This window comes from Clupea harengus, chromosome 12 (genome assembly GCF_900700415.2).
Source record: "Clupea harengus chromosome 12, Ch_v2.0.2, whole genome shotgun sequence".
Lineage (NCBI taxonomy): Eukaryota > Metazoa > Chordata > Actinopteri > Clupeiformes > Clupeidae > Clupea > Clupea harengus.
In genome coordinates, this window is record NC_045163.1 from 22724010 (window position 1) to 22737594 (window position 13585).

The 13585-nt window shown below is 42.7% G+C and overlaps 1 protein-coding gene and 1 long non-coding RNA gene across 2 annotated transcripts; both read left to right on the forward strand.

Annotated features, from left to right (window-relative positions):
* The first annotated feature begins 53 nt into the window (after positions 1 to 53).
* On the forward strand, positions 54 to 3902 carry LOC116222819. Its single transcript, XR_004164792.2, has 2 exons — positions 54 to 1029; positions 2462 to 3902. It is a non-coding gene; the product is annotated as an uncharacterized LOC116222819 (long non-coding RNA).
* Positions 3903 to 7917: 4015 nt separating this feature from the next.
* On the forward strand, positions 7918 to 12193 carry ptges (prostaglandin E synthase). Its single transcript, XM_012839865.3, has 3 exons — positions 7918 to 8245; positions 8634 to 8716; positions 10716 to 12193. Exons 1-3 carry the CDS (start codon positions 8138 to 8140, stop codon positions 10963 to 10965), a joined length of 441 nt encoding a protein of 146 aa, XP_012695319.1. The 5' UTR covers positions 7918 to 8137; the 3' UTR covers positions 10966 to 12193.
* The last annotated feature ends 1392 nt before the right edge of the window (positions 12194 to 13585 follow it).

Below are 13585 nucleotides of genomic sequence, written 5' to 3' on the forward strand. Positions count from 1 at the left end.
ACTTTCTCTTTCTCTCTCACTTTCTCTCTCTCTCACCTTCTCTCTCACTTTCTCTCTCTCTTTTTCTCTCTCACTTTCTCTTTCTCTCTCACTTTCTCTCTCTCTCTCTCTTTGGTCTGTGGTGGTCCATCTTTCCCTTTTCAGCACAGTTAGACTTGTGCTCTTTTGTCTTTTTAATACAACTTGTTTGCTCTGGAACAGCACTAAGCCAATCCCCCTGGCGTACTCTGGTTCCAGCCACAGCCATACGTGTATGAAAGTGGGGAATGTCACGGTTGAAATCAGATTATCTGGGTTCGTGCCTTCACCCCATTTTTTGTAGTGCTGTTGGAAGGACCCCATGTACAACATTCCCTTTCATCTATGATTCTGCAGGGCCTGCCAATCATCTGTCTCTCCCGCCTAATGGGTTTCACAGCACTGCCCAGCTGGTGATATCATTTCAACAACATAATTTGTTTTCCCCAAAAACAACAGTTCTCTTCCAATATGGAGAAAACAAATAAAAGACTATTAGAATTCTGCTTCCAATAATGAACTAGATTAATAGAAAAATAAAATAAACTCAAAGTAATTCTCAAAAGAGCAATAAACAGAGATCATCTGTGATGACTTAGTATCTGGGTCCTGTGATTGATTTCAGGCTGCTGTAACAGATACAATGTGTCACTTTAAAAGACCAGCGGCTACACATTGATTACGCGCAGCAAGGCCAATGACCTGTGTTGCATGCTGGGAAATCCAGCTGTGCCTCTACTGACCGTATTCATCCATCTCATGCTGCCCCACCCCCGTCACCACTTCCTCTGCTACACACACACCCCACCCCTGTCCCCAGCAGTATCCTTGGAGGATGGCAAAAGTGTGTGTGTGAGCGGAAAAAAAAAGAAATCTAGACGTGGGTGTGATGTCATTTTGACTCCCCTCTCCTCCAGTAGCAGGCTACGCATAGAGAGCTGGAGAGAGAAGAGGGGGAGATGAGACTGGAAGGAGGCGCTTAGGAGGTTGCAGGGGAAGACATGTAAAAAGGTAGGACCCATCCTGATTCTGTACAGCAAGTTTGAAAATATTCTTCAGACTTTCTTTTTCTTTAAAAAAATAAATGTTGTCTTTTTCGTCTGAGGCATCTGGCTCCCTGTGAGTGATCCAGCTGGCTCTCTGCACCCAATCAAAACATTAGCATGGATGCTGCTAGCAGGCTGCTGCACGTTTGGTCCAGACCTGCAGCCACACTTTGCATGAACCCATTTTGTCCCCTGAAGGGATTCATTATATTTTTGTATTTACCAAAGACTGGGTACAAATGGAGATAAAGAATGAAAGCTTATCACCAATCAGAATGTAAAGTATTAGAAGACAAGCCTACCAGGTGTAGTTATATCTTAATCTTATCTCTGTACAAAGGTTATAGAATTAAGATTATCTTTAGTGTTCAAATTAAGGCTTTTTTCAAAGGGCTGACATGGCAGGGTGTAACTGGAGGCTATTTTGGCTGGGTGGGGCACGCCTTACCAGCAGCATCCTCTCCAGCACTGGCTTCAAATGCAAATGAGGCTCATTTGTAAAACAAGGGCTCGGGACAATACCGTGGCATGTAGGTTACAAGAGTCATGTGAATGTGGGAGCAAGGTGAGTCCGTCGATTATGTCCACAGGCGTGGGTGTCTCCACCCACCCCCCCCACCCCCCCCATAGCCCAGCTGGCTTGTGTCCAATCGGCTTCACCACAATGAATCTTTCATGAGTGTCATTACTGATGCTTCACCGACTCTGACATTTCCTCACCGAAATAAACCAGCTGAAGTACATGGGTGCAGAGGGATATGGATGTTCCAACAACAGATTACATGTGCGCAGGAGCTATGTTTGGCCAGTCCAGTGATCTCAAGAAAAGACAACAGGGCAGAATGTTTAACTGACCTCTCTGATAAATGAGTTGAGAATGTGATGTGATAATAAATGCAATATGGTGAATTAGCGTGTTTAAAAAAAACTATCTAAATGTACCACTGATGGGCCAAAACATTGTGAAAGCTGCTGGTTATTATACTTTTTAGAACACATTTCCATAGCAACATCCATAAATCTTTCCTTTCTTTTTCCTCTCCAGGACTGTGTTGGCTCTATTAAAAAATGGCCATCATCCTGTCGTTTAAAGCAATCATATTCCAAAGTAACGGGCATCCCCGTCTGCCAGTTACTTTGTGAAGGGAGAGGGGGGGAGTTATGGCCAAGCTAATGTTGTTCATTAAAATAACTCTATGATGAGTGTTTGTGAATGAATCAACACATTCTTACCATATCTCATTTAAATTATGAAGCAACTTATTCAGAATTCCAGTGAAAGTAGTCAGACAGTAGTCTCTCAAGGTCCTGCGTGGGTGCCCAGACACTGAACTCAGCCTTTCTCTACAGGGTTTCTCTACAAAGCCTCACATCTCTCACATTCCTTTTAATCCCAGACAGGAACAGGGCCTAAGAAAAACCTCTGGATGTCACCTAAGAGGCACTCCCTCCACTGTCATTCCTGCTGGAGGCTCCACCAACACGTCTGGACTGCACCTGGGCGTCCAACGCACGGAGAGGGAGAGAGTCCAGGGGCACCTACAGTTAAGCTTTCCGTCGGATGATTCACTCTCATCATTCCCGCCTTACTACTACTGTAACAGTGAGGGTGTGGATGCAATGGATACAGAGTGACGGTGCGTGTTTCCAACATCTGAGCACTCCTAGCTTTACCAGAGGAAGGTTACCGAGAGAGAGTGAGCAGAGAGCAGAGAGAACGAGAGATATTTGATCCACAGGGAAAGAGGAGGATCCATGTTTTCGTGTCAGCGCAGCTGGTGGTGATGAGCTCCTGTAAATATTTACCTCGCGCCCGTCTGCGGTCTGAATCAGCACCGGGAGCTGCGCCGCTGAACCCGTGAACTCTGCACTCCCGCCAACCTTCTCTGGCAGCCCCAGGCGCCGCACCCGAGCGAGGCAGACGAGGCAGACGCACACGAAGCGGGTCTGCCTGTGTGACTGACTGACTGACTGACTGACTGCCAGCCTACCTGACTGACTGACGTCTCCGCGCTTCATCTTCCCGCTCACACTCTCTCTCTCTCTCTCTGCTTCACAGCTCCTTCATCCAGTCAACCAGCTGTGAAACCTCGGGGCTAAACGCCTTGACAACAGGAGTGCCCTGGACAACACACCAGTCAGACAAACACAGCCATACTGTCACCTTTCCCCAGTCACACAGTCTCAGACTTTCACCAGTGTATGTGTAATGTCTGTCTGTGTGTGTGTGTGTGTGTGTGTGTGTGTCAGATAATCTGGGTGCTCACAGCTTAGTGTCTAAGGTGAATCAGTGGGGGTGTCACAGTCGTGAAGCACCAGAGATTCCAGATGTCTGTTAGAGCTTATTTACTGCTATCAGAAAACAGACCAGAAGCTGTTTTGTGGTTTTGAAGGGACAGGGAAGAGTGTGTGTGAGAGTGTATCTAATGTGTGAGTAAGACAGCATTTAAAAAAAGCTCAGTGTGTGTGAGTGTGTATGTCAGTCTGTCTGTCTGTCTGTCTCTGTGTGTGTGATAGACACGATGGGTTGTGCCATCTGCACTCAGCTCGTGGACATGTGTAGGGGGTTCACATGGAAGAGGGGTCGGAGCGCCAGGCCAGCGGTCGCGGAGGTGCCCCCCCTGGAGTACCACCGGCTCTCCGGCCTCCACTACACCTCCTCCTTCTCCGACGCAGAGGACTGCTGCGATGACCTCAGCTCCATCAGCACCTCCTCGTCCTCTGATTACCTAGAAACTGAATACTTGGCTGATTTGGAGGAATGACACACAGGCTTGTGACACTTGTCATTTGCATCATATGCACTTCACTTGAATAAATGATTAAGATGAAAACTAAGAACTGGGTTGGGTTCATTTCTGGTGTATGTGCGACTACTGTACTGAACAAAACTATTCCAGTGGATTCTCCGTGGTGGTAGTGGTTCTTTTCTGGTAATAGTGCTCCAACTAAGAAATGTTTTGTGTTTTACTCATGAAACTAAATCTTTGTCTACACTTTCCTTTACACATGTAGAAACAGCTTTCCAGACAAGGCCTCTATTATGCCTGAGGGAAGCAGGCCAGGGTGGCTTTCCCAAAGCCTTTAGAACGCTACGTCATTTGTGAATCATACCTTAAGCTGTACATCAACGTTTTGAGGTGTTTCACAGAACGTCCTTAGCTATAGGTATACCTTCTCTAAGAGATACTTTTCTAAGGTCAGCCAGGACCACTTTTAGCTATACCTTAACAAGCATTTTAGAGCCTAATAATGTTGCGTTAGAGTCTGGATGTATGCACTGGCTGTGATGTAAGACCAAGATACGCGCTACATTACATTTTGTGCTTCATTAAATAAAAAGAAAAAAACATCAGTATGAATTATTTAGCCTTTAATTTTGAATCTCTTGCAAATACAAATCTATGAGTAATATCTAGCCTACAGCCGTCATTATTTGGGAACTTGTTTATATTGGCTTTTGATTTTGCTCTTTCTAATAATGATCACCTGAACTCCAATCTGAGTCATACCCATCATACTCATCTCAGGCATGCTCAAACCTACATGAATGACAGTAATCAATTCCAGAAAAATGGGTTTGCCCTCTTAAAGTATACACAAGAAGGTTCCTTTTAAGGGAACTCTCAAGAGATGGTATGATAATGATTCGCCCTCCTAAAGTATACACAAGAAAACACAAGAAAGGTTATCTTAAGGGAACCCTCAAGAGATGGTTTGAGAATGATTCGCCCTCCTAAAGTATACACAAGAAAGGTTCTCTTAAGGGAACCCTCAAGAGATGGTTTGGGAATGATTCGCCCTCCTAAAGTATACACAAGAATTATCTTAAGGTGGTTAAGAGATGGTTTGGGAATGCATAGAACAGTAAACAACTTTAGTAAGGTATACCTTTCAAGTCTTCGTAATATGCTAAGAGACACTATTATTGGGAAACCCACCGCAGAATAGTTTATCAAGGCCTCCTAAATTAGATGATTAACACCAGATTAGCTAGTCCTGGATTAATGATGTTATTCCAAATCTGCTAAATCAGCACAATATTTTGATTGTACAGTTCCTTGTTTTTACTTTTCATAGTAATAACCTAAAATGTATATCCTAAATTATATCTACACTATCTAAATGCTATCATTTCTTGATGAAAAATGGACTCCCCAAACTGACGTGATGTTTTTCCAGTGACCTAAAGAGTCACCCAAGGTGGCCTCACAATGCTCGCTCACATAGTCCTTTGGGATAAAAGTGGAGGCTGTATTTTTTCTGACAGAAATTACAACATGTATTCATGAGGATTAAGTGATTTTGGGTTACTTCTGTTTTGAATATGTCAGTTTAGGAGTAATTTATTTAATTACAATGATTAATGTGTCATTTGACAAATTACATTAAACTGAAGGTAAACCTGTCCCTAAGAAAATACAACAAACCATAACCACACTATAAGATACAGAAACTGCAGCAATAGTCAGAGATTCAGTTAGTATTGATTCAAGGAGTAGGGAACACCTGCTAGTAGTGTTTTGAAATGCCAAAGTATGTTTTGTATTAGGCTACAACTTTCTCTTCATTACATTTACATGTAGTCATTTAGCAGACGCTTTTGTCCAAAGCCACGTACAAAGGAGAGAACAGTCAAGCTACGAGCAATAGAAACCTGGTGTAACAATAAATACTACTTTACATAAGAAATAGAAGAAACTAAATAGAAAAGAAAAATAAGTGCAGGAATGTAACTGTTGTAAGTGCAAGTTAAGCGCTAGTCGAAGTGGCAGTTAGGAAGGGAGGTGCTTCATTGTACATGTTTTCATTGTAAATCTTAATTCAATAATGAAACAGGGCAATTTTAGAAAGTAAGTTTCATTAGATCTCAACAAACTGCTAATAATTCCATTGTAAGCCTGTCTGTTTATTGTACAACAAACAGCAAGGCGTGAGCACACCCGTCATGCTCCAGAGGCCAACGTGACTAGTTCAGTTCATGATTAGATTCATGAAATATCATGCTTGGTCAAGAACACCACCCTCCAAATAAATGCAGACGAAACTGAGAGTGCCGCCTCCCTGTGACATGATCCAACGCATTTAATTTACAAAGGAAAATACGTCACTTCGCCCAAAGTAAATCTTTTGAATCGGAATCTTTTGAAATGTCACCGCATAGCGTGCACTGTAAACGCGCTCCATCTGAGTGTGGTATAGCGCAAATTCCAAAGATTCCACGCCCGCAGGGTAAAACGGCACACACCCCGAATATTTTATGAGTAGACCCGGATCTCATATTTATTATTTTTTTTATTTTTTTTATTACAAAAGCAAGAATAAAGACAGGTCAGACATGTATCCATCTTTCATTCTAATCGTGCATTGAATCCCTTGAAAAAATATGGTATGATGCAAGTATGTTTTGGGCCAGTCAAGCAGCAGATCTACTTCACACTACTTGGAACGCACGTATTTTGTGTAAGCAGGAGACACATCGCAACAGTTACAGGCAGGGTTGAACTGCTAATCTGGCATAATCTGGGGCCGATGTGATTTAATTTATCACTTATTTATTTTTTTAAATTTTGGCCAACGACCAGGGACAGCAGCACACTGATTCACTGGGCTAGGCTGGTCCTATCACATCTCTTAAGAAGCCTGTGCGTTCTTTTAACCTGTCGACCCGCGGGATGTATTGGACCAAAGCCCTTTTCTGCACATCATACTTTCAAACACAAACTCAATTTTTCCATTAAACATAGCACCAGACGTAGCCTTCTGCTGCAGTGACGTAGAGTATTTATGGAAGAACCAATCAAACCCGTCATCCAGAGGAGTCCCCACCATGGACGTTTTTTTTTTACGGAACGGGGCCTACACCAAAGACTTGTACTTGTAATTTTTTATCCACAAAATGAAAATATCTGTTACACTTGGCACCCCATATGATTTGCAGTCCACGATAACACCAGACAGATGGTAAGCTATACTTTTTAACAACGTCTGTTAATACATAACACATTTCACTTTTTTACTTGGTTCACTTTTCGTGAAGACTTTCTCTTACTCTGCAAACGTCGACTCTTTTTCTGCCGTCTCTCTCTCCTCGATTATCCAATAAAGGATCGTTATAAAGGTTAGCACACTCATGAGACATTATACATTGAACATTTATAGATGATTGTGGGATGACTCTGGGAGCAGTGTGACAGGCGAGCATTCAAGCACAATTCAATGCAGGTTGGTTTTTAAAACGAGACGATTGCGATAGATTTAAAGGTCTGTGCGTACACAATGTTTAATAAATTAAACCCTTGGTCACAGGGCTTTTCGTTGGTGGTATCAGGTGGTAACTAGCTAGCTAATTGCAATAGCAATATGTGAAGGCTATGGATTGAGGGCTAAGCTTTTTCAAAAAGAAAAGTTATGAATGCAACGAGGCGCATGCGAAGCTAGAGGGGAGGTGAAGGAAGTTATCTCCTGTTTCTGACCATTTTGAGCAAGGTAAAAGGGCATTACATGAGATAAATCTTTGGACACAACTGTAATACATGGTATCCTAGTCTAAAATCGATCTCCAGACAGCACCCTTTATAGACCTTTACTTTCTTTAAAAACTCGTAAATGTCTTCTCCATTATCAACACGAGTTTGTGGGTAGCCTACCCAATGGCGATGCCCATGTCCTGTGAATCAGTCACCCCGGACCCCCACCCTACATGAACGTTTTCAACTCCTAGCAACGACCCTGGGCGAGCGCACACACACTCACTTTCACTGCCGCGGTTGTATTGAGGCGTCATGATTTATCATAAAATTGGGCACGTGTCCAAAGAAAAAGTCCACATTACACAATAAGCGCAACCCCCTAGGACATGCTTAGCAAACAGTGAACTCCGTATTAAAACTGCAGATTGTGTAAATTTGTAACCTACAAATATCTAATTGCTTACTCGCAACAGGAAATGGAAGACTTTGAAAAAACTTTGTGGGGACTATGAGGATGCCGAGGGGTGCCCGCGGTTAGTGTATAAAGAGCGTGCGCTTCACGGAGCGTCATCATTCCAAGTCCAATAGCCTTCGGTCAAGATGTTAAGGAACGAGGTGTTCGCGTGTTTTGTTTTCTACGGCACGATGCTACTCTTAAAGATGTACACACTGGCAGTTATTACTGGACAAGTACGACTGCGGAAAAAGGTGGGATATAATGCAATTTTAAGCTTGTTAACTATAACCTCCTTACGTTGCATGTTGTTAAAACTATATCACAACCCTAAATTATGAATAGACGTTTTAATGGTATAAGATATTCTTCTTCTTCTTCTTCTCTTCTATTTATAAATATCTTTCTGGATGACAACTTTAAAAACTGTACTTATTTCCGATTTACAAGCAGTTATTCATCCGAAGTTAATGGTTACACGTTTACCCTTCAATTAACTAATCACTTAATCACTTATACAGCCTATATGTAACCCAAAACAATTCATTTGTCCTTTTTTCCATTGTACTGAATGTAATGTTGAATTATCTTGGTGATTGAGTTGCTTAAAGGAAAACTTGTTCCTCTTTGCCTCTCTGACAGGCTTTTGCAAACCCAGAGGACGCTCTCAGGCATGGAGGAATAGAATTTTACCGGGAAGATCCATACGTGGAACGGTGTTTGAGGTGAGTTCTCAGAAAATGGGAACAAATGTTGCTACAGCTTAATTGGAAGATTTCTTTTTTTTTTTGGCTGACATTGGGCTTGTGAATTCCTTATTTACTGCGTAAGACATCTGTTTTGCTCTCCTGGGAGTGTGTGCTGTGCATGTGTTGTCGTAGCATGCAGGAGAAAGATCTTTAAGGCATGGGGGGTTAGGCAGACATCTGTTTTCCTACCACTGAAGACTCTCTCTCTCTCAGAAACACACCACAGCACTCAGAAACATAAACATGGAAGATATTGCATTGGCTTGGCTGACATGCAAAATAAACACTGAAAGTGTTCAATTTTGTGCTAAAGTGATCTCTTGTTTTAAACTACATCTGGCAGTGAACAAACGCACCTCTGCAGGTGTCCCTGTTTTGCCAATCAGTATCTCTGTTCATTCTCTGTCCCAAGTGCCTCCTACTTCTGAGATCCCGGAGAGAAAGGGAGAGGGAGAGGGAGATAGAAAATCTGTGTTAACATGTGCATGTAAGACACCAATGCTGTTCCATGCATCCATGTATGTGTATGACATGAGTGCATGCAATGGTATGTCTGTGCCTAGGTGTATACATGCTGCAATGGATGTGCAGGGTGTAGCAGTTTCTGGTTAGGATAATATTAGTTTATACTTACTGAGAGGAAACTTAGTCTCTAGGGTATCATAGTCATTGTCTGGATCAGGGGAGGTTATTACCCAGAGGTGCTTGTGTTCTCTCACCTCTCATGCAGCCACAGAAAAAGGTCTCGGCAGGGCTAGTACAATGGGGCCCCCTGCTTCCTTGGCAGACATGTGCAGAGGAAAGAAGATTGATATCACTCCGGCGATAAGCGGCATCCATTTTTTTTCCCGCGAGGCAGACAGGTTGTGCTATGAGGCAGATTTAGCTGACAGGTCTGAACAGAAACGTGTTGGGTAGAGAGGGATGAAGGGTAGTGTCTTAGCATAGCTTAGTGTGTTTGAAATGCTCCCATCCAAAGCACTTCTGAATAATGTGAAAACATAGAGGTGACTGTGTGCATGTTAATCCGTTTGGTTGATCTGTGCATTTGTAATATCGGTGTAGTAGGCGTATGCAGAAAGAGGAGGGCATATGGAATGTTTAGGGTATGGCGGGGAAGGTATGGAGACCGATAGACTGCACAGGAAAAAAAGATAAGCACAGCTGAGAGAAAGTGAGAAGCTGAGAGTGTGTTTCCACACAAGGTTCCACAAGAGTGTGTTCTTTACCACAGGAAGCTGGACATAATGCTATAATGACTGGGGCAGGCTAGGCGGTTCAGGAATCGCAATGGCAAGAAGGTCATGAGGGGGTTGTTCCGTAAAAGTGAAAGGGCTCTGGGATGAGGCAGGAATTTCACTGCTGGTCCTGAGTCAGTGATGATCACTCATCAGGCTTATGCACGGCAGGATATGTTTGACGTTTTAGATTGTTCTAGGTTTTTTTGTGTGTGAATCCGGTGCATGGTACTCCATGGTACAATTCTCAGCGAGGAATATTACTGTTGCTCTGGCCCCTGTTCAGGTTGAGTCAGACACCCCACAGTTTCACAACTCTTAAAATGAAAACCAGATGTTACCCTGGCTGTGTGTGTGTACGTATGTTGTGTGGTATTCCTTATACAAAAAAAAACGTATCCAAGACTTTATGTAGGACGCAGTGTATATGTTTCACTTTCTGAACTGTCACTGTCGATGAGAGGAGTTCTAATAGAAACTTGCTTTATTCCTCACACTTTCCCTGGCTAAATATTTGGAAATGTTGTTTATGTCTGAAATGAGGAATTTGAATGATCACTGTGGTGAAAATGTTGTGTGTACATAGTGAACATTGCATTTGTTAATGTTTATGCATTTTTGAATTACTACTGTGATCTAGCGTTGGTGTCTTGGATGACCTTCCTGGAGTGTTCCTGACATGGTTTTAACTTGTGATATTTCTTTTCTTTTTTCTTGTGTTTTCTTCTCATTCTCAGAGCACATCGCAATGACATGGAAAACATCTACCCCTTCCTCTTCCTGGGCGCTATCTACTCCATGATTGGTCCCTCCCTGTCTGTGGCAAGAGGTCATTTCCTGGTCTTTTTCCTGGCCCGTGTCATGCACACCCTCGCCTACCTGTTTGCTCTCACAGCGCCAACGCGGTCGCTGTCCTACATCGTCGGCCAGTTGCCGTGTGTCTCCATGGCGATTCAGATCATCATTGCTGTGGCTGCATACGCATGACATCTCAAATCCCTGGGACAGGATCCCACCCCCCTTTGTACTAACATCTTTGATTGGAGGACTACCTGTGACGGGATTCCACCCCCTTTGTACTAACATCTTTGATTGGAGAACAGTTCTGCTGGATGATAAGCTGAAGATCTCCCCAGTGGTCGGACACTTCACCACACTACGAAGCAGCAGATCTTGCTACCATTATTAGACCTGTGATTATGCTAGCCTGTGATGTTAGCTACATTCGCAGTATATCAACCACTGCTGTATGAAGAGTCCTTACAGGTCATTTGAAGAAAATATAATGATATATGTTTGGTTTTTTTTAGATTTCATAGCTTCAATGCAATGGATATGAAGGTCGTTTTAATCTTCTCCAATACAGTATTTGTGTTTCAGCACTCCGAACAAGTCATTAGACTGGGTACTGGGAGTTCATGTTCTTCAAGGTGCCAGCATGACCATGTGTTTCCTGTCAACCTGTTTACAATGCACTCAACCACCCTGCTATGGAAACTCACTAAGCCCATAAATGGGCAGTTAGCCTACTGGAGATGTTGACACAGCCCCTAACCCCCTGCCTTTGTGTTTTGGGGCTGCTTGGTTTGGCCTGTGAAGAATTCCCTTTGAGTTTCAGTGGAGCATTCAACCCCCATTCCCTGCATACACACACACACACACACACACACACACACACACGTGCGTTTCCTCTGCTGACTGGCTGTAATCATGACATGAGACTGAATCACTGGAGACAGCTATGGTGCTCATAGGCTACATGCTGGGCCTACAGTACTGCAAGGCCATGTAAGGTTTTGGATGAACCATTTTGGATTCCTCCCACAAGAATGAGCCCGACTGTCACCGTGCTGTGTCTGAATGGACACTGAAACTCTCAACCTGGCAAAATATTGATGTTGCTGTGTTGGTGTAAATGTGTTAGGGTCTGTGGTTCAGTTATGAAGAATCGAGCCTTTATAAATACCATTCCCATTTCACTCAACCTCTACTGTGCCTTAGATTGTGAAAGATTTAAGAAATGAAAAGACTGAACTAATTCTGTAAATCATCCTGCATTTAAATTAATGTATTTATGTGGTATAAATAACGGTTAAATTATTTCGATTTTTTTAAAACCTGTAGTTACCTTGTTATGCATAACTGTGTTGAATGTAAAGAGAACTAATAGCTCCTGTTACATAGGTATTTAAATAAAAAAATGACATTTTAAAAAGTGAAAGGAGATTTATTTTTGCTCTCTGTCTTATCTGGGTCCATAAGAATGATGTAGGATACAGTGCACCATGATGCATAAACCAAAGCTCATAGGCTTTGTGTGTGTTGGTGTGTGTTTCATAAGAGGGTTCTTCCTAATTGGAATGTTCAGTCGAGGTGCAAGCTCTTTATGTTCAGTATTTAGACACGGTTACTAGCCCTGGGTTGTTGGGCATTCACAGAAGTGAACACAGTGCGCGGAGACTTGTCAAGATGAATTTTTTCCACCTGGCTGGGCGGTGAAGGCGGATGAAAGGGTCACTTTGACCTCCACTGTTTGTCTCGGAGGTTCGGCACCGGCGTACGAGGAGGCCGGCATTCCAGCATACCTCTGCCAGTTATGGAGCAGGGAAATATTAACCCACTCTTCACCTTCCGGGGTGCAGATCATCCATTGGTCATGTTTGTTTTTCCTCCCACATCACACCTCGTTATAACATGAATGTTATGCCCTCACAGTGAGATGGCTGTTTAGAATGCTAGGTCAAAAGAAAATCAATTAAGGCAAAAGGGTATTTCTATCCGCAGGCAAGTGAGTGAGTGAGTGGTAGTGTGGAGTCTTAGAATGAATGACGGGAAACATGCCCCAACCTGCCATGACTGACAGCATATGCGCTCTCTCTCTCTGTGTGTGTGTTTGTGTGTGTGTGTGTGTGTGTTGGTATTTATAGGGCAATTTTTTGCCACAGTATGTGTGTATCTGCACATGAAAGTCAGACACTAAAAACAAAAGGAAATAGGAAGTGAGGTTAGAACGGACAGAATGTTGCCTGATTCATTTCACCGTCATCATGTTTGACCATACCAATAGGAGTATGGTGTTAATACAGATAGCCCTGAGGGTGCTGTCTTGGTTCTTTGTGGATTAGAGGATTAGAGTTCTCTCTTCACATGTGCATTAGGGTGTGAAGTTCACTGAAAAGGTATCTGTTGGTGGTCGCTCAGATTGCAGTGACGTTCACTAAAAGCAATATCTTATGTCGTCATTGTTGCCAATGCAGATTGTTCCTTGTCTTTGTGAAATAATGTGTATTTATTTAATTATACTGTATATATTATAGAAGTGTTAATTCAAACAAAATGTTCTTGAAATGTGTGGCTACGTTCAAACATGTTTTTAACGCAGAATTTTAAGAATTTTCATAAAGGCTTCAGTCGGAGGTACATTCAAGACAACAGTGACTGGGTAATTGTTTCAATTTAAAGTTTGGAAAGAATTCTTACCCCTTCATATACCAGGGTCAGTGCATCTATGTACATACATTTTTCTCTTTTGCCATCAGTGGGGATTTGAATGGGATGATACAGTGACATAGGCTACTGTCCCTAGACTCCTGCATATGTTTCTGGT

Coding starts and splice junctions, on each gene's coding strand:
- ptges (XM_012839865.3), top strand. CDS start 8,138: ATGTTAAGGAACGAGGTGTTCGCGTGTTTTGTTTTCTACGGCACGATG. Junction 8,246..8,633: donor AAGTACGACTGCGGAAAAAG/GTGGGATATAAT, acceptor CCTCTCTGACAG/GCTTTTGCAAACCCAGAGGA. Junction 8,717..10,715: donor TACGTGGAACGGTGTTTGAG/GTGAGTTCTCAG, acceptor TCTCATTCTCAG/AGCACATCGCAATGACATGG.